Source organism: Armigeres subalbatus, chromosome 2 (assembly GCF_024139115.2).
Source record: "Armigeres subalbatus isolate Guangzhou_Male chromosome 2, GZ_Asu_2, whole genome shotgun sequence".
Taxonomy (NCBI): Eukaryota; Metazoa; Arthropoda; class Insecta; order Diptera; family Culicidae; genus Armigeres; species Armigeres subalbatus.
The window spans coordinates 152177586-152199808 of NC_085140.1; the positions used below are offsets into that span (position 1 = coordinate 152177586).

At 38.2% G+C, this 22223-nt stretch overlaps 2 protein-coding genes across 6 annotated transcripts in view; one reads left to right on the forward strand and one right to left on the reverse strand.

Annotated features, from left to right (window-relative positions):
* Nucleotides 1–22223, reverse strand: part of LOC134211033 (glutamate-gated chloride channel) — a 538835-nt gene that overhangs the window by 270981 nt on the left and 245631 nt on the right. The window lies entirely within an intron of this gene.
* On the forward strand, nucleotides 13398–14191 carry LOC134215302 (farnesol dehydrogenase-like). Its single transcript, XM_062694521.1, has 2 exons — nucleotides 13398–13955; nucleotides 14015–14191. Exons 1-2 carry the CDS (start codon nucleotides 13398–13400, stop codon nucleotides 14189–14191), a joined length of 735 nt encoding a protein of 244 aa, XP_062550505.1.

Here is a 22223-nt window from a genome sequence, read left to right on the forward strand (position 1 = left end):
GTATTTTAGGCCACTTTGCCAAAAATCATGTATCTGTGACTTATACTTTACTAGATATGTGACATTTACCGTGGAAGGCCCCTAAAATCAGTTTTTTGAGCATAACTTTTTTTATATGTTTCAGGCACTTTTACACCCTTCTACAAAGTTGTTTGGCTAATAAAAATACACGTGTTTGTAGAACATTGCGAAGCTCTATCTCTTAAAATTGATAAGTTATTTGAGAAAATATGTTTTTCTAGGGGTATTTGAGAATCGTATAACTTGGTCCGGCGCAAAATGGCGCAGACAACTTTTTAGTTCTCTGAAGCTGCTGTATGTTGACTCTTGCCTAGCGATTGAAGCTTGTGTTTACACGAAATTACAAACGAGTTATATAGATTTTAAATTTTCTTGTTTTTGGCCTTACTCGTACACTAAGATTATGTATAGGCTATAGGATCGCACTGAAAACCAATATTTGATGGTGGCCCATAAGCCCATAGTTTTATATAGAAATTCGATAAACTGAGCTGATGTCTGTATGTGTGTATGAGTGTATGTGTGTATGTGTAGACATTTAAAAGACACCTTTTTTGCCTTTCTCGTACACTAAGTGCAAAACTAAAAGAAAAATTTCACCGAACACACCGAACTGTGATGTACATTTCAACGTTTTTGACAGCTTGATACACGCTCAAAAACATTTAATCATATTTGTGTATTCAATTGCGAACAATCATTTTACAAAATATTGAGAAGCGATTCCTCCTTATACAGAATTAATTAAAAAAGCAGAGATTTATAGAGGAAGTTTGAAATCGATATAACACACGTGTAATTTCGTGTAAACATAAGTTTCAATCACTAGAGAAAAGTAGAAGAACAGTAGTTTCTGAATCCTAAAAAGTTTTGTGGGCCATTTTGCGCCGGAACAGGCTATTTGATTTCTGAACACCCTAAAAAACACCTTTTTCATTATAACTTTTAAGCTTTAAGAGATAGCGCTTGCAATGTTCCACAAAACGTGTAGTTTTGTTTGACAAATAACTTTGTAGAAGGTTGGAAAAGTCTTGGAAAAATAGAAAAAAAAGTTATAATAAAAATGTGATTTTAGGGATCTTCCATTGAAAAAGTCACATATTTTTAAAGTATAATAGTTAGACATGGGGTGTCTTTGGCAATATGGCTCAAAATACTATACGCTACAGCTTTCCCGAAGACACTATGTGTATATCTAGTCTTAATAAAAAAGTCTTTTAGTTTTGCACTTAGTGTACGAGAAAGGCAAAAAAGGTGTCTTTTAAATGTCTACACATACACACATACACTCATACACACATACAGACATCAGCTCAGTTTATCGAATTTCTATATAAAACTATAAGCTTATGGGCCACCATCAAATATTGGTTTTTAGTGCGATCCTATAGCCTATACATAATCTTAGTGTACGAGTAAGGCCAAAAACAAGAAAATTTAAAATCTATATACCGTCAACTGGGGGGAAGATGATCATTGAGGTGAAGATGATCATTTGATGTGTCAGTCAAAAGTGCCAAATTTTTTTATGAAACGGTAGTCAACAATATTCTCCGTTCAAGTAATGTTACCGCTAGGTAGAAATCCGAGTTTTTCGATTATAATCATGAAAATGTATTTTGTGGAAGAAAGAGAGAGATAGTCATAAATGACGCTATTTTCGTTTCAAATATTGACTTCGTAGACTTCTTCACGTAGTAAATTCAACATTCACACAAATAACCTAGTGTATTTTGACTACTAGGTCATAATGATTTTAGTAGAGCTGCTTTGATCAACTTCACCCCAAACCAGAATACTCAAAAAATGTGTGATAATTTAATTTATTTTAATAAATGCGAACGCATTTCAGAAAACTAAAGTTGTTGATCATTGCAACGTATAGCAGTACATGTTTTGAAAATATTTGTTTCGATTTAAAATGTAAACACACATTGTTATTGCATGTTTTGTCTTAAAAATGATCATCTTCCCCCCAGTTGACGGTAACTCGTTTGTTATTTCGTGTAAACACAAGCTTCAATCGCTAGGCAAGAGTCAACATACAGCAGCTTCAGAGAACTAAAAAGTTGTCTGCGCCATTTTGCGCCGGACCAAGTTATACGATTCTCAAATACCCCTAGAAAAAACATATTTTCTCAAATAACTTATCAATTTTAAGAGATAGAGCTTCGCAATGTTCTACAAAAACGTGTATTTTTATTAGCCAAACAACTTTGTAGAAGGGTGTAAAAGTGCCTGAAACATATAAAAAAGTTATGCTCAAAAAACTGATTTTAGGGGCCTTCCACGGTAAATGTCACATATCTAGTAAAGTATAAGTCACAGATACATGTTTTTTGGCAAAGTGGCCTAAAATACCACCCGCTACAACTTTCTCGAAGACACTAGGCGCATATACGGTTTAGGTGAAAAAGTAAAATTTTTATCTCACTTTTAGGTGGATTAATCATTTCACAGATTTTCTCAAAAAAAGCGCTTTATGATATCTAACGTTTCCTCCAAACAAACTACAGCGAAAAAATCAACAGAAACGATGCTATTAAAAAAGCGCACGAAATCGACAAAAAGCAACACTGTGCAATGCATTTGTTGTGGATCTTGTTTCAGGCCTGTCGAAACGCAAAAAATAGTCCAACGAAATCCGCAACATATGGTAAAAGATTGTCGAATTATAAAGAATTATCTTACCGAACCACCAAATAAACTGGAAAACCAATATCGGACATAACTATCAAGTCAATTTTAGGAAATTTAAAACAGGGAAACTGTACCCATTTCCATCACTCCATCATCGCTTCTTTTTACTAACATACTAGTTCACTGTTGGAAAATAAAATTAAACAAGTCAAACTGCTTTTATTTCTCCTATTATGAAAAGGAATATTGCAGCTATACGAGATCAAGAATATGAATGTTTCGAGTTACCCAATTATTTTCAAACTCAAATTATTCATCTCTGGTTATAAAAAATCAATGCATCTGAATCGGTAATACAAGTTAATTATTAAATACTGATACAGAAGTTATAGAATTCCGGCTCAAAAGAAGTTTGGTTCGATGAAATGAAAATGTGGACCCGATTTATCCAATTTAGTTTCTTCCGCAGAGCTGATGCCTTATCATTTTTTTATCTTTCAAAGGCATAGGATTTTTATCGGAAAATGTTTCTCAGAGATAATAAATCCTATGTTTTCTATGTGTTTGAACGAGAGATATGATGGAAAGGAACATTCTAATTAATTATTCAGAAAGCGGAATCTATTTTTTGCCCGGCACTGTACATAGATCTGTCAAAAATATCACATGCAACAAGAAATCATAAAACTGTTCCGAAAACTAATATACAACACAAATGTAACCACATGAAACTGTAAACATTAATAATAAATGCTGTTTGTCATAACGCCGTCGTAAATCAGTATGCATAAAAACATACAGTTATAAACAACTTTTCCAAGTTGCAACTAAAAACAATATAACTTTCAAATTAAAATTGTGATTTTACGATTTATTTGCTCTCGCTGTGTGGTGATGGACATTATTCATATTATTGCCAACAAATTTTTAAAGGTAAGAAAAATATGTTTCACAAAATCATTGACAATTCGTACCAAAAATGCCGAATCCGTGTTTTGAAGGCCTATTTTTGAACGCCAAGCAGAAGGTTATAAAGAGGTCTCGATCTAACGCAATTATATCAAACATGTTGTTGCTGTTTTATTTAAGTCATACATAAGATGCAAATGAAAAACTTTCAGAAATATGACTTTCCAAAACCCAAAACATGTAGAACATTAATATAACTGAATCTAAACTCAATGTTACAGTTGAAACAAGTATATAATTCATGTACAACATTTCTGTTTATTTTTTTATTGGGAGTAAGTTACAGGTGCTACTTGGGTTTGAATTCATTATTTTGGACTACTTAAGATATTGCGATATATAGAATTCTCATCAGTGTAAATATTCTTATCGAACAAATTTAAAAATTGGAAGACCGCTTTGTAGTGCTAGACATCCTGAACAATGTTGCCGAATACAACTTGAGTGTAGGTATGAGGGATCTCAAGCTAAAGCAATATTTCATATATGCTAGAATATTGCAAGTACGCTAGCGCCGCCTATTTGTAAATTTCCTAATTATTTATTCCGTCACATGACAGTCCATTCCCACCAGACGAACTTTATTAAAGACGTCATCTTTAAAAATTTCAAATTTGTGCGATAAGAATATTTACAATGAGGAAAATTCCATATATCGGAATTACTTGAGTAGTCTGAATTAATGAATTCAAATATACCTCCACTCAGCGACCAAGCTCTAAACTAATCAATGCCTCATATCAAAGCACACGCCTTCCTGCAAACCTTTTTGAAAAGGTGCAGTTCAAAATGGGTAGGATTTTCAGATATAAGTAAAATAAGCATGAAAAATCACTGTTTTTGTACCCTTTTTACGAAAACCCCTCCCTGCGATGTACCCGCCCACCTATAGTCAATCTTTGGTAACGACCTGAAAGATGAATAAATTATCTTTCGAAACAGCCCCAAAAATCCAAAATTGGCCAAGCATTAAAAAAGTTAAAGCAATTTCAATTTGGGGTCAATTTGACCCCAGAGCACAGACAACGTAAGTTTTTTGAAAAAAGTACACTGTAGCGCATATTTTCATGATTTTTGAAGTGAATTTGCACCTAGTAGACAGATCTCGACGAGTTTCAGCAAACTACCAAAAATTAGGAGAATCGGTTGAAAATTAAAAAAAAATGGCGGCCACTCAAAGTGGCCTGGGGTCATATTGACCCCAAAGCACAGACAAAAGGTTAAGCCAGCTCCCAGCTTGTTGTTAGTGCCACAGCTTTGGTAGAAGGTAGCTGCTCGATGCCCGCTTTTCCACACTTTCTGTCCTGTCCAGCAGATTTTCTGCAGCGCTACGACGTCGATGTTGCGGGGATGTAATTCATCGTAAATTATCCTGTCGCGAAGCCTAGTGACTTGCAGTTCCATGTTCCAAGTTTCCAATTGTGATGCTTTATTAGTCGCCTAGGTCGTTGCCGATTTATCGAGTCGCATTATCTTCTATGTCGTTCGTAATGGTTGTTTTTAAAAAGGCGGCGTTTTGGGCCTGCGCAAACCTCCTTTCTCGTCGGAGGGCCGTCGTTTCAGGTCTGTTTAGCGTCCCACCTAACACAAGAACTTGGGCTTGTACGCTTCGAGCGGCACACGTTCGCTTTGGAGGAGCTTAATTGTGGATACATGCAGCTTTTTATAGAGGTTTAACAATGTCAAACCCCACCACATCCTAGGCAGGCACCACAACTCGCAGATGGCCTGGGAAGGGATCGTCAAGCCCTTGGACATAGTCCCTGCTGTCCCTGTGCATATACACATCGAGTTTCCATATCATTTTGAATAATGTTCTTGTCGGGTACCCAAAACATGGTACTTGCAATCAACTTCAATGGAAAAGTTTTCTAGTTTCTGCTAAAATATTTCTCTGTAAATGAGTTAGAATTACGAAACCTAGCTGCTAGATTAGATGAATCACATAAGAGGTAAGCATGTGAAATTCTGATTTAGAGTATAGGAACAATTCGGCATTATTTGGTTAACCAAAAACTTGCTTACTATTTCAAATACGCTTACCAAAAAGATTTCATTACATATGAATTCAGTTTGATCGGACTGCCACTGTACTCCAAAATCTTAAATATCCAGGAATTTATTTAATAACTAAGACACCCAGCAGGAATACCATATAAGCCATACTGGATTTCTGTACCAACCTCTTGCTGTTGCGTCGTTTTGAAAATCATTGTTGGCGAACGTGTTCCATATCAGAAGTCCATCCCCGCAGTCATTACAATAATGCTCTTTCCACGTGAGTTGCCAATTCATTCGAACGATAATGGAAATGGTATAGCGATAGCGGTAATATTAAAATGGCACTTCTCATCAAGATGAAAACGTGAAGTTTGAAATCTAGAACGTCCCTTGCATATATTACATTTATTTTTATTTTTCATGATTGACTGCTTTCATAAAATAGGATAGACTGCACAATGCAGATACATTATAATTTGTCTCCATATTCAGTGCAGCATCGTTCACATATTTATTGATGGTATCGACAGTATTGGGAAAACTCAGCATTGTGGCATGCATTCCTATTTATACTTTAAAGAACGTCATTTAAGTTTTGTGGAAAATGTTTGAAGCAAGCTAGGAGTTCTAAAACATTTACTCAACAGCATCATCTACAGGTTGAGTTTTAGTAATCTTGCGTGTGCTAATGGAAACAGTTATACAATGTTTATGTTGTATAAATATAAAATATGGGCCTTGTTCATAAAAACAATACCTTCGAAACAATAAATATTTTTTAAATCACATACTAAAATAGTGCAGCTAATAATTGGTATTTCGTTCGAATTAACGAAATCGTGAGCCTCCGCTAAATATTCAAATTTATATTCGATACGGTTCATTAGTATGCATGCCATACTGGAACGTAGCATATATTTATGAGAAGCATAGTTGGAGGTGTCTGAGAGGGTACCACCGAAAAAGTTGCTGCCGGAGAAAAAATCTTGGTGGAGGCAAAGCTTGCCGCTCGGCTCAGGCATGTTACTGTAGATATCGATTGATCTCCATGTCAAGTTGTAGAGAACACGTGGCCGGAAATTGCTTCATGATACCTGTATTTTTAATCATTGTACTTAAAAAGATAAAAGCTTTGGGAGTAGAATAAAACAAAGGAAATTATACATTCAACATTAAATGAACTTAAAGATTTGAGTAGATATTTCACATTGATTTAACATTGTTCTTAATTGAAGAAAATAGAGTTCTGCCCATACACAAAATTTTTGTTCTCATTTCGCGTCAGTGCCGTTACGTTTAACCGTTCACGACCCGAAAGCAGTCACCATCAACCACGGTCTGGCAGCATTTCTCGCATCCAATCTGCGTCCAATCCTTCAATTACGAAGTTTTCCCACGTCAGCGTCATCGTCCGATGCACACACATTCCGAAGACGCTGGCGATGGACGACCGTTCTTCCCCATTTACCGAAGGCTCGGGTAGTTACCTTTTCTGAATAATATCACTTTGCTCGTTCCATTATCAAGCAACTTTTAACCGGCTTCCGGATTCCGTGCGGAATGTGGAATAGGAAAACTTTTCAATCCAACACCTCTGGCGAAAGTTGAACAGCGCACACGACATGCTGTTGAACCCCATCACAACAATTCGTGGTTAGGGGGTTAGGGGTCGGGGGACCAGCAGTGGAATTCTCTTCTCCATTGCTTTGGATGAAAATATGAAGAGAAAAAAAACCGCTCGGAGCAAAGAACGAAAAGTTTTTTTTTCTTTATTGGTCTGGGTCCAGCACAGGGGCTTAACATACTTGATATAGATGGGTTTGCCGAGCTCCGAGAATGTTTAGCGAAGGTGAGCTTTACCGTTGGGAAAGTGGAAAAAAATAAAACTTTTAAACACGATAAGCGTAGCAGGTTGACAAGCTCCAAGTGGCAGAGTGGTCTTGAAAATGGAAAATTGTGGGAAAGTGGAATGGCTCGGAAAAGCCATGATATTTATTCAAACGAACACCGCACATGGGTTTTATGTTGTTTATGCTAGAAGATTGCGCGGCGCATAGGGCTATTGTCGATACAACGTTTTTGCCATATTTATGCCATGGAAGGAAAACTGTCAAGAGTGAAGAAGACAAGATCGTATTCAATTTAAATTTCTCCACATGATACGTATCAAACGGTGTTGATAGTTTAGGTTGAACGCTATATTCAAGCTATCGACAATTTTATTTTCGTTTGAATTGGTTTCTTTTGAACGTTTAATTCCTTTGAAATATTCCTTTCCGAGCTGTGGTACTAAACTTGCTGCTTTTCACTTTAGACAAATGAGCGATGAAAATAACTCTCTTTCGTAAGAAACAATCCTAATTATGGGCGTTTTTATGCTACAGGGTGTGTGTCACAAGCGTCCGCAGATTGTCTTCCACCTTATCATAAACCTTGTTCGCTGTGTATGCCCTATTCTACCCGACGGATCACTATCAAAAACCATTTTCATTGGTCCTCTATAAGTATCATATTATCAAAGTTTCTATATGTGTCCGTAAAGAACTGCAAAAAAACTCGATCACTCCACCTGACGGTAATAATACCGTTCTCAAGCATTACAAACAAATATATCGGCAAAAACTTTTGAGCTCTTGACCAGAAGTGGTACAACAGCTCAAGAAGTTTGAAAACGTATTTATTCGAGTTGTCGCTAACAAGTCTAAGATGTCGGTTGGTTTGTGCTAGGTTCATGTCTAAGTTCGATGTTCCGGAGGATGTTATTGGAATGTATATTAGGGTGGTTCAAAAAATAGATTTTGCTCCGCAACGCTCATTTGATTCTGTATCATGTTCTAAATGTCCTCCGGAAATTTTAGCTCATTTGGATTAAAACTGATTTAGCACAAGCCGTTTTAAGTTTGCATGCAAATTAGTATGGGGAAATTTATTTTTTCATTATACTGTTAATGACGCTTCCCCATCAAGCACAGATTAAAAGAAAACATACACAAAACAGATAGACATCATAGAACAAAGAGCAAAATTCAAAGTGAACTCTTTGTGTATCAACAATTGACAAACAGCCCTCCCGGGTATCCAAGGCGATAGAGAGAAACAGAAAAGCATGCGCTGCTGCTCTGTCTTATGCTCGTTGTTGAGTAAAGCTTGACTTCCACCGCTAGGTTCGCTAGCGTTTCAAAATCAGGGAAGGACCACATTCTACGGCAAAGATGCCTATATGTTATGTAAAACATAGCTAAAAGGAATACTCAAGAGCTTTCACTCAGCGAAAACCGCATCGTAATTAATCGTTCCAATAATAAGTAATCGATTTAACTACACTTACTTACTTACTTACTTATGGATCCTGTACACCTCCGGTGGTGCAAAGGACCGACTTGAAAAATCTCCATCCTGAGCGTTGCCCGGCTATCGCTTTAACCTGTTGCCAGGTTAGATTTCGGTCGACTTCTTTTATTTCTTTATTGAGGCTTCGCCGCCATGAGCCTCTGGGTCTGCCTCTGCTGCGATGTCCCGCTGGGTTCCAGTCCAATGCTTGTTTACAGATTTCGTTTCCGCCCCTACGTAGAGTGTGGTCGACCCAGCCCCACTTCCGATCCCGAATCTCTTTTGCTATCGGCCTCTGGTGACAATGACGATGGAGCTCGTTGTTTGAGATCCAGTTGTTAGGCCACCAGGCCCGAATTATATACCGCAGGCATCTGTTAATGAACACCTGCAGCCGTTGAGTGTTCTCCACTGATACACACCATGTTTCGCTAGCGTATAACAGCACAGATTTCACGTTAGAGTTGAAAATTCGTATTTTGGTGCGTTCACTTATCTGCCTGTTTTCCAGATATTTCTTAAACTCGCAAAGGCAGCCCTTGCTTTCTTGATCCGTGCGCCTATGTCGATCTTGGTACCGCCGTCTGACGCCATTTGGCTACCAAGATATTGGAAGCTTTCAACATTCTCCACTGGTTGCCCGGCTACTGTGAAACTGGAAGGAGTCACCGTGTTTACATCCAACGATTTGGTTTTGTCGACGTTGATGACTAAACCTGCCGAGGAGGAGCGCTCGGCAAGGTCGTTGAGCTTACTCTGCATATCAGAGCGCCGTTGCGCGAGGAGTGCAACGTCATCAGCCAATTCGAAGTCGTTTAGGTGCTCCATGGTTATAGGCTGCCATAACAGCCCGCGGTTTGGTTCACGGTGAATCGCATCTACCAGAATCTCATCGATTACGATGAGGAACAGTAACGGTGATAGAACACATCCTTGCCTCACACCAGCTACGACCCGGGTCGGACAGGGCCCCATTGTGCAGCACTCTACACGAAAAGGCCTCGTACTGTGCTTCGATGAGTCCGATGATTTTCTCAGGAACCCCCTTGCGTCTCAGGGCGCCCACATATTCTCGTGATTGAGATGGTCGAAAGCTTTTTCGTAGTCAATGAATACCAAGTAAAGGGACTCTTGGAATTCGTTGACCTGCTCCAGAATTATGCGGAGCGTGACAATATGGTTCACACAGGATCTTCCGGCACGGAATCCGGCTTGCTGCCGCCGGAGAGTCGCATCGATCTTCTCCTGAATCCGGGCTAGGATAATTTTGCACAGAACTTTGAGAACGGTACACAGCAACATAATACCTCGCCAGTTATCACATACAGTCAGGTCACCCTTTTTGGGTACCTTCACTAAGATACCTTGCATCCAGTCGACCGGAAAAGTTGCGGTGTCCAATATCTGGGAAATAAACGATGCAGTAGTTGAGCGGATGTCATGGGGTCTGCTTTGAGCATCTCGGCTGATATGCGGTCGACCCCTGGGGCTTTATTCGATTTCATGCTTTGGATGGCTGTTGTAATCTCTAGCAGTGATGGAGCTTCGGTATTGACGCGTGTTATACGTTGGATCCTAGGCAGATCATGCCGAGGTGGTGATGGCCTGGCTGGCACTTGAAAAAGTTGTTCGAAGTGCTCGAACCAGCGTTTCAGCTGGTCAGTTGGGTCGGTCAATAACTGATCGTTCGCGTCTTTCACAGGCATCGTTGCATTCATCTTCGCCCCGCTTAAGCGTCGTGAGATATCGTAGAGGAGGCGAATGTCCCCGGTTGCGGCGGTTCTCTCTCCTTTGTCGGCCAGAGAGTCTGCCCACGTTCGCTTGTCCCGTAGACATGAGCGTTTTACTTCCTTCTAAAGAGCCGCGTATCGTTGACGGGCTAAGACTTTGGCTCCTCTGGTTTTCGATCGCTCTATCGCGGCTTTGGCTTCTCTTCGCTCCTCTATCTTCCTCCAGGTCTCATTGGTGATCCATTGTTTTCTCTGGGTGCGTAGCTCGCCAAAATTGTTCTCGCTGGTGACGATGAAGGCATTCTTTATGGCGGTCCATTGGTCTTCCACGTTGCCACCTTCCGGAATATCTGCAGCACGCGTCTCCAGTTCTTCAATGAAGGACCGTTTCACCGTGGCATCTTCCAGTCGGCGTGTGAATCGTCGTCCAACTCTTTCCTCCTGCCGACGAATCCGCGCAATGCGCAGGCGTATTTCGCCGATGAGGAGGTGATGATCAGACGCGATATCGGCACTACGTTTATTCCGTACATCAAGAAGGCTCCGTTTCCATTTTCGGCTGATGCAGATGTGGTCGATTTGATTTTCTGTAAAGCCGTCACGGGAGACCCACGTCACCTTGTGAACCGGTCGATGAGGGAAAAGCGATCCCCCGATCACCAAGTCATTATTACCACAAAATTCTGCGAACAGCTCTCGGTTTTCGCTCATTTCTCCAAGATCATGGCGTCCCATAATGCGCTCATGGTTCGAGTTGTCGGATCCGATCTTCGTACTGAAGTCGCCCAAACAAATCTTGATTTCACCCTTCGGAATTCTATCTACGACGTCATTGAGTTGACCGTAGAAGTTCTCTTTATCTTGCAGATCGGCAGCATCGGTTAGCGCATAACATTGGATTATAGTAAGGTTTCGGACCCGTCTAATCTAATCTAATCTAATCGAACACAAACGCAGCCAGTACAAAGAAAGCATCCTGGAAAATCATTGAGTTAGATGACGCCCAATAATTTTTCTTGTCAATATTGAGGCTCACAGCATACCAGTGGTATGACATAAACTTCAAAGCGGCCAGGCCCACTGCGTTGTGTTTGCCGCAGAGATGATTCTTCGAGATGTATCGTGTTCAAGTAGTCCCTTCAACATGATACATATCACTAATCTACAGGGGTTGAAGGATGCGTGGACATACCGTACCATACGCACCGCGTTCTTTTTAAGTTCTTATTTTGGTAGTTGTATATAAATATGTAGTGAAATGAATAACATAATAATAAGAAATTATATCAAATTTTATATATATTTTAGAATATAACATCAACTAGGAGCCGAGGTTTACTCGGGATGTACATCTCTTGTAGAAAAAGCTGGAAATTGTAATGAATTTAATTATTATTTAGAATGTTATGAGTATCAGATAGCAGGTCATGTGCCAGGACGTCGTCTGCATAAAGGTTACATGGCAGGTTGTGAAGCTTTCATGCCTGGGATGTTTTGTAGTGTACTATGAAAATGTTAAATCATGAAAATATGAAGGTACATAATACAAAAATAAAAATATATAAAAGCATGAAAATATGAAAAAATGAAAATAAGAAACCTAAAAATATAATGTAATAAGAGAATAAAATTGAAAAAAGAAATTGAAAAATGAAGATATGAAAATATAGAAATATGTAAATATGCAAATTATATATGAAAATACAAAATATATGAAATATATGAAAATAAAAAAGATTAAAATATGGAATTTGAAATTTAAAAATACAAAAGTATAAAAATATGATCATATACAAGAATAATAAATTTGAAGCATGAAAATATAAAAATATAAAAGCATCATAATGTGAGCATATAAAAGTATAAAAATAGGAAAAATATAAGAATATGGAACACATAAAAATATTATAATATGAAAGTGTAATAACATAAAATTATAAAAATATGACAATACAAAAATACAAAATATAAAAGTTTTAAAATATTAAAACATTAAATATCAAATAAGAAGGTGTTATGTTAATTTTGAAGAAATATGAAAATATGATAATATAAAAACATAATAATATAAAAAATTTAATACAGAAAAATAATATACATAAAAGTGTAAGATTTGGAAGGTATAAAATACGTAACTAAAAAAATATACAATGTAAAAATATAAAAACATAAAAATATGGAAACTTGAAAAATTAAAATGTAAAAATATGAAAAATAAATAGAGTGAAATATGAAAAATAAGTATAATGAAATATGGAAAATAAATAAATTACTATAAATTATTTCGTGGACTGGAAACTAGTGATACTCATGTTTCCTTTGAAATCTCTGTCCAGATTGCTATCAGAAATCAAGGTGGGTGTAGTCCTTAATTTCAATCTATGACAAAAATGACAAAAGCATTAGAATAACTATTCCTGGCCACGCTTATCTGTACCGTCACTAGGGAGAGAAGGAATAAGTACCACGGAGTTGGATATGGGGAAGGTATTCGTTGGGTCAGGATGTGCCTGTAGCTGGCAATGTGACCGTGGTAGAACTTACCCCGTAACACACCACGAAGAGGTATCTACCCAGCGTTACGGGTATTATAGTAAGGTTTCGGACCCGTGTTCTAAATCTGGCAACGATTATCCTTTCACTTATAGGTTCCCACTTCATAAGCGCAGAGTGTACCTGAGCGCTTAGTAGGAAGCCAACTCCGCGATGCCGGCTATCGATGTGGCTATCGTGACGGGTGCGAGCTCCGGCATTGGTGCTGCCACGGTTCAGGAGTTGACAAAGGCTGGATTGGTTACCATTGGACTGGCCAGAAGAGTGGAACAAGTCGAAGCGTTGAAGGCAAACCTCCCGGTGGAAGCGGTCGCTAGACTACATGCTTTCAAATGTGACGTTTCCAAAGAGAAACATATTTTAGAAGCATTTAAATTTGTTGAGAATACGTTCGGTGGCGTAGATATGCTTGTGAACAATGCTGGTGTGTACCAAAAAGTTGATCTGTTTGAAAATGGGAACACAGCTTCCCTGAGGCAATCGTTAGATGTGAATGTTTTAGGTCTGACATTATGCAGTAGAGAAGCATTTTTTTCAATGCAGAAAAGGGGCGTGGCAGGTCATATCATTCATATCAATAGTATTGAAGGGCACTATGTACCATGTTATCCTGGTGCCAACTTATACCCTGCAAGTAAATTTGCCGTGACAGCCATTACTGAGACTATGCGAAACGAATTGAGGAATTCCGGAACGAAAATAAAAGTAACAGTAAGTATATACGGCATTTTCATACACTGAAATAATTCGAAGATCCAATAAATTTCCAGAGCATCAGCCCGGGTTTTGTTACAACACCTATGGAGGATCTTTGCGATGTTTACGCTAATACCGAAACCAGCACGATGCCAGTGCTACACCCAGAAGATATTGCTCATGGTATTCTATACGCATTGGGTACTCCACCACATGTTCAAGTGCATGAATTGATTGGGGAGCCCGTTTGAAGTGACATTAGAAATAAATTAATCCTTTTAATTAGAAATAATTTATTTACTTGATTTGGAACAAAAACAAAATGTAAACAAAACTACAAATATTAAATGCAATAGCAGAAAAGTAATAAATAACACTCTGAGGAAGGCAGCTCCTTATTAGTTCATTGTATTATTTTTAACTTATGATCGCTTTTGGAACCGTCGAAAACTCAATTTAGGCATATCAACAAGTTTTTTAGCAATGAAAAAATGATCTATTAAAAAATGCAAAATCGGTAGTGCTGTCGAAAGTAATGTCGAAAACAGTTCCTTTGCAAGATTTGGAAAAGGTTTGGAAGTACTACAAATCGTATAAGTTTAAAAAAAATCATTTAAAATTTTTACAAATTTTGAGACGAAGCTGAATCTCGACGTTTCACAAAATTGTAAGACATTTCGCATTAAACAAATGTTACATTGCGTTGTAACCTTGGGGCAACCTCATATCAGGAGAAACATCTACACATCATGGAACTATATAGGGTGGGTGTACCAATTGCCGCCATACATAAGAACAACTCACTTGATCAGTACCGTTGCTGATGAAGAATGTGTATAGCCGCCAGACATTCTAAATACTCACGCTCCTCTAATATGGACGTGTACAATACACATGTGGAAGTATTGGCTTGATAAATGGATTGCGAGTGATTTGACTATGCGTCCAATTTGAGAATCTCGAGCTCGTTCAGTAGCCGCTAGGTTGCGAAGGCCGACGGAGGTCCTTCGTAGCTTAGTTGGTTAAAGCACCAGTCTAGCGTACTGTAGGGTCATGGGTTCGAGTCCCATCGAAGGGAAAGTGGTTACCTCCAATACATTTTCCAAATCAATAGCTTCCACATAACGTACATATTCACATATGAGTTTTCATAACATTGTAAATTAACGTCCAAGTCGGGTCGTTTAATCCCCGGAAATAGGCAATTACCTTTGATTGAACTGAACTATTTTTTTTTTAAATAAGTAGAAGGCATGTGGGTGGACTTTATATATAAAGCGAAAGGTTTTACTTCCTGCTCCTTAGAACAGCTGTGAAAACCACTATAAAATTTGTTATAATCATCAAAATTGATTAATCTATAATAGGAACGCATGCACCAGTTGTGGCACTATTCTTAATTTTGGTTCCTTATTTGGCAAATCCCATTGTTTTCTTATGGGACTGGCCAAACAGGGACCACTAGTGCGACAACTGGTGCAAAGGACGTCAAAAATTAAGCAAGATCAATTTTTACAATTATGCTTTGCTTGTTTTGGAGGAGATCAAAGGTTTTATCGTATCATATGAATATGCTTTATCGATATGAACTTGGTTTGCGGTGATTTGATTGGCCATTTGGCATATACATTACTAGTGGACAACTGGTACTATAGCTACAACTGGAACATCTAACCTAGGTACTGTTCGTACTTGATTGTTTGAATTTATCTATCGAATTCAATCTATACCTCGTAAACCAGAGTATAGCAGAACTTGTCCCAATGGCGTTCTGTGTTCTCCAAAGTTTGGCCAACGGACTTCACTCAGTCCCAGGATCTCAAGCTTCATGCGGCGTGCCTCATTGGCAAGTTGTGCCAATTTACCATGCTGGGCTAGGGTTAAAACGTTCCATGTTCCTATTCGTGTCCGTTGTTTCGCGCTAAGAGTCGTCGCCGTAAAATCCGTCCGTATTCTTTCGTTATCGGATTCTCGAACAAATTGATGTTTCGGGAACAGTAGGTTGTTGGCCCAAGGTTCCCTATCCACCGGGATGAGGCTGCCATCTTAGGTATAGCTTCCGGGGAGTAGCATTCCATACTCAGCCGCTGGATGCCAGAATAGACGCTGTTGGAGCCGCACCTCCTTGGTGGGCAGCATTGGCGTAAATAAGGGGGGGCCGGGGGGGCCTGGCCCCCTCCAGACCTACTTGTTGCCCCCCCCCAGAAAATTTTGAAAAGTAATTCCAACTTAATCAGTTTTTATTTCATTTACATATTTCCTACATATTTCTTAATTTTGATTATGAATTCTAAACATATTTTTTGTTGCGTTATCACATCTATGATCAGCAAAGCATCGAAATATTTAAGTTGGACTCCCGGGAACATTTTCTCGATTTTTAAGCTAAAATCAATGCCGCTTCTAATGCAGTTGCTAGCTTAAAATAATAAAGTTGTTCTGCATTTGTTTGACTAGTATCCTGGTCGCAGAAACATAAAAACATAATTGTATTAAGATATAAATATTTCTGTTCTATTAAACTACCATCCGCTTCAAAAAAGACTGAAGCAACTACATCAAAATGAGCACATGTACACAAATCCGGTCAATGAAATTTCAAACGACCATTCTTTCGAAAATTTTCGAGTGAATCGCAAGGTATGCCGCAAAACAGTTGATCAAATTCCTATGGAGTTTTTTGCTCTCGCTATATAGTTCTGGCACAGAAAGATATAAAATTATAAAACTTAAGAATCTTTGCTACAATGACAGAAAAATCAACAACGCATTCCATTGAAAGTATTAGGACAAAACTTAGGCAACCTTCGCACTCACAACAGAGATTGCATGAAAGAAATATTTTTATAATCCTCAAAAGATCTTGTTCCATTTAATTTTTTGGCGATTTCATAAGGATCATCGGAAAACTCTTTTGTGCCTGCTTCAGTTAGAATTTGTTTTTAAGGATAAAAAAAAAATAGATTTAGAAACCAGTTCGTATCAGAAAACATTTCTTTTGGATCACAATTAAGATCGATTTGGTTGCTTCTCAAGTCTCTTTGATTTTTGCAGAGAAATCTCTCACCTATTCAGAAAACCATAATAAAGTCTCTTCCTAACGTCAGTAACTACAAAAACCCTATGTTATTCTGGAATTTGATTTATGAATTTTATGACTCATGGAATTTATGACTCATAAAAACACTTTAGGATTCCAAATTTGGTAGGATTCCGATTTTCATGTTAGTTCTAGGACGAATGAGCGATAAACTTAGTCAAACAATTTCTATTGCAATCCATGCGCACAGTGCTTTAAATCGCCTTTGAATATTACATCCCACTAGCTGGTGCCATGGCCCCCCTAGACCGAGACTCTAGTTACGCCTATGGTGGGCAGACGCTCGATCAGTCGGGTCAAATTTGTTTAAAGTCCCACCCAACACCAGGACAGAAGAAGGAAGGTCGTGCGATATGTGCCATCACAAAAATTGCCCTCCGCTTGCTTTCAAATAGACTTCTATAAAAACATTCTTCATGTCTGCCGTATCCTAACGGAACTATCAATTCTATACTTTCGTCTCTAATTCTATCATAAACTTGTACGTCTAAGTTTTGAAGATGATATTAGCATTTTCATATCATTGTAAATCGTTTAACTTCACATAGAAGTAATACACTCAAATCATTAATTAGTGTAACAACAAATATGTCTAAAAATAGATTCTGTGTTGATTCTGTACAACAGAACACCACAGTAGATCATGGCACAGTAGCAGTTAAGAAATGCAGAGTGCCTACCAAATAAAGAAAGGAATAAAAAAAACTTCGTACGAAAAGATTATTCAGACGCTTACCAAGGCGACTCCCTATACATTATCTTCTCATCTAACCAACTATCCTTTTCCCGTGGTGCTCACAGTGATGCAGAGGATTCTTTGATCCCTTGTTGCAATGAGTGTTGAACTTATTTTTCTCTCTTTGTTCTAAATTGACTGTGATGACGTGGCTCGCATCGTTATTGGTCTTGAATTAATGAAAATCCATGTACAGTGAGAATAATTTTCTAATCCCAAAAAGGCTATTCAATTGCTGGGCATATCTGTTGTTTCTCGGCCAACCACTACCAGCAACTATGAAGTCAATCAAGCTAAGGTAATTACAAAATTTCGAAGGCATTCTCCAAACTTATGTACGAATATGCAAAAGTTTATGAATATTCCTGGAACAATCTACTTAAAGCCGATATTTGCATTTCCGTAATCGCGATGCGATAAATTGGAAAGAAACGGTTGATAGGAAAAATATCACGGCCCGTTGTTCCACACCGATTCGTCTTGAAATGATATTCTTCAAGCTTACCGGTCCAACCTGTATCGTTTATTTTTCTCATTAGTTTTCACAATTTGTTAGCTGCAGTCGAAGGGCAAATGAGTCAATTTTTCTCCGACTGCAACACACTAACGGTCACATCGCCACAGGCTGTGACCCCATTTACAACAGTCGAGTGCAAGTCCATTGTGCAAATATTTTCCTTATCCTATCGATTCGATGAAGCTATAATTTGTTCCCCTTTTTTGCCCTATTGGGTTGATCTGACTTTCCTGTGAAGGCACAATGAAGCGAGTTAAGAGACAAGCTGTTGGACATTCTCATACAGCCTTTGCCAGGGAGATACCAGAAGTGGAAAAAGGAGTAGGGCCTGTTTGCGAAGCAAGACTACGACAAAACGTCGCCAGCGGCCACTTCCGCCGCAGACAAAACGATGCGTACCATTTCTATTCTTTCTGGCTGACAGGCCGGTAATAGCCCATCGGGGACTGCGGTTATTATTTGTCGAACTTATTTGCCGGGACAACGGAACGCTTTCAACGTTTGACTGTTGACGTTTGCTGGGAACGAATAGAGCGAGCTTGAATTTGAAATAATTCGGTTCGTTTAGGTTCGATCTGGTGGAGACAATCTCGACAGGCAGTGGTCGACCGTGATGTGCTGAATTCTGACAGTAGAAGCAGAAGTACGGATAAGAAAGCTACAGGCGCAGCCATTGCATACAGCTGCTGGGGTGACAATAATTTAAACATTAGTCTAGATTACACATGAACTATTGTACTTTAATCCTATAGTTATTGCTTTAAGTAAATTAAATTTTTCCAGTATGAAAACTGTGATCAAACCTCGACAGAAAAAATCTAAGAATTGTTAATCTGCTCGGAAAAAAACTGTAATTTATTTGCCAATTTTTTCCAAGCAAACTATACTACATTTTCGGAAGAAGACCACGACCGCGATTATTTTGCATTTTATCCAGAATTTTTCAGAGATGTTGGTGTAAATCAAATTCAAGTCCAGGAAATTTTCGACGCTCCAATGAACTTGGATGCTTCGAAGGGACCTGTCCCGGACACCAGTATTTATTAAAAAATTAGCAAAGGAACTCGCTACTCCTCTATATTGGCTTTTCAATAAGACTCTAGAACCTGGGATCTTCCCAAAAATAAGGAAAAGCTCTTTTCTAGTACCAATATTTAAATCTGATCGAAAATCAGACGTACGTAATTATTGTGGCATAGCCCTTATCTCTTGCATTCCAAAACTTTTCGAGGCAATTGTCAACGAGAAGCTATTTTTGCAAATCTAAAACAGAGTAACTGACACGCAACTCGGCTTTTTTAAAGGTCGCTCGACCTCAACAAATCTGTTTCAATTCCTGAAATGGCTTGAATCATACCTAACTGACCGCCAACAAATTATCAAATTTAATTGACACAAATCAAAACCAATTCAAGTCACTTCGGGAGTCCCTCAAAGCTCTCATTTAGGCCCTCTCCTTTTTAACTTGTACGTCAACGACATTTCCTTCATTCTGAAAAACATTAAAGTGTTCATTTATGCCGATGACATGAACACTTCATGAAAATAAGAAATGAAGTCGACGTCAATGTATTCCGCAATGAAATAGACAAAATCTTAACAATCAAAACACTTTATGTAGCTTATGTCAGATCAATAATGGAATATTTCAGTATTGAATGGTCCCCTTTCTCAATCACGCACGAAGAGAGATCAGAAACTGTACAAAAGCAATTTTTACTAGTTGCTCTTCGTAAATTAGGCTGGACATCATTTCCACTCCCATCATACAAAGCACGCTGCATGCTTATTGACATACAGACTTTGAAAGAGCGGCGTGAAATAGCAATGATTTCATTCGTAAATGATATCGTTTCGCAACGTGTAGATTCACCTGAAATCTTATCAAAAAAAAAATTTATGTTCCTTCCAGGCAACTTCGAAATCATACCTTATTTATAACAAACTATCAACAAAAAAAAATATGACAAATTTGGACCTTTGCATCAAGTAATGGACGTTTACAATCAACACTGCGAAGCTATCGACTTTACAATGTCTCGGAAGAATCTTAAAACATATTTTAAAAGATTTCGAAATCGCAACACATTAGACAAAAAATAACAATTTTTATCTGCAGTATTTAATCTCTAGTTAATTTTTTTTATAAATTTATGTTAAATATATCACAATCTATGTATATCAGCATTAAGAAATGAAAAAAAAATGTATATTTTAATGTACCTACTAGTCTAGGACGGTTGACGAAGTTAATACCAAGATGAATACACAGCTAGGTGTTGCAATGTGCTCAGTTTGTGGAAGAGAAGAAGGCGGGGGTGAAAAATTCATTTTCAGTGCAAAACGACAACAAACCGGCTGGCTCTCCCATACTAAAATCCAAGATGGCTGAATCGTGAATTTGGCAGATTGGAACACCTAGTGGTGTATTCATCTTGGTTAATACAATCAAAAATCAGTATGTTTAAGGGTAAGGGAGGTAGTTTGGACCACTTTAGGAGATGCCCGAACATTTTTTCGAATAAAAGTTAGATTTTGTAATAATGCTTGATCAATTCCCTAAGCAACTAAAAAGTGGTGAATGCTAGGTAGGATTTGTAGGTAAAAATGTTGTAAATCCCACCGAAAGAGCCAAACTATCATAAATTCTGAAGATATGTTAGATTTAATTTTGGACCACCTGTTTTTATTTTGGACCACCTAATGAACATATTTTGGACCACTTGAATAATTTTGTATTGCTGTCAAAATTATGTTACTATTAGATGAAATTAGTGATCTCCAGCATTTTCGGCGTTTTCATCCTTGAAGTCCTTGTTAAGCATTACATTTTTATAAGCACTTAAAATATCTTAACTTAATCTTAACTTAATATCTACCAGCTAAGGGTATTGAAACTAATATCAATGTCAGTACTACTCGATCGAGCAAAACAAATGTGCGGCCCATGGCATGGCCCATGCATGCACCTGGTCACTCCTACCTAGGGTTTTAGTACCGGGAGTACCGGTACTAGAATTCCCGGGAGTACCGACTAATTTTCGGTACCAAAATACCGGTACTGACTTAATGAAAGTTTTGGTTAAAACTACCGATAGGTAAAAACACATTATTTGAATCCAGCAGCTAGTAAGAAAGATATTATTTTTTTTACTAAAATTTCAAACACCTGACAATAGAGGTAATAAACTATAGAGGACGATTGTCGCTGCGATTCCCTTTATTATCGTCCCCAAACATGTTGGCTACCTATCTGTCAAAACGTACTCATTTTTCCTTAGTTGACATTTAGTGCCCTATCCTTGCCAGCAGGCTTGGCATTGGTCATGACCAAGATGAATACACAGCTAGGTGTTGCAGTCTGCCCAATTTATGGACAAGAAGAAGGCGGGGGTGAAAAATTCATTTTCGGTGCAAAACATAAACAAACCGGCTGGCTCTCCCATACTAAAATCCAAGATGGCTGAATCGTGAATTTGGCAGATTGGAATACCTAGTGGTGTATTCATCTTGGTCATGACAGTCATTGGTATGCTTCAAGATGAATACACCACTAGGTGTTCCAATCTGCCAAATTCACGATTCAGCCATCTTGGATTTTAGTATGGGAGAGCCAGCCGGTTTGTTGTCGTTTTGCACTGAAAATGAATTTTTCACCCCCGCCTTCTTCTCTTCCACAAACTGAGCACATTGCAACACCTAGCTGTGTATTCATCTTGGTATGCTTCTTATGTTGATCGTCGCCACCAAACGCAACGTTAGCAACCACACCTCCTACCCAAAAGCCATAACATCGCGATCGAGAAACCACAGGTAACCATAATAAGTTTTTCCATTCCTTGAGCTTCAGTGGCTCTGACCGTTGTTAGTTTGATGGTCGCGACCAATATGTTCTCAACCTATTTATAACTTATGTGAACACGTTTGCTT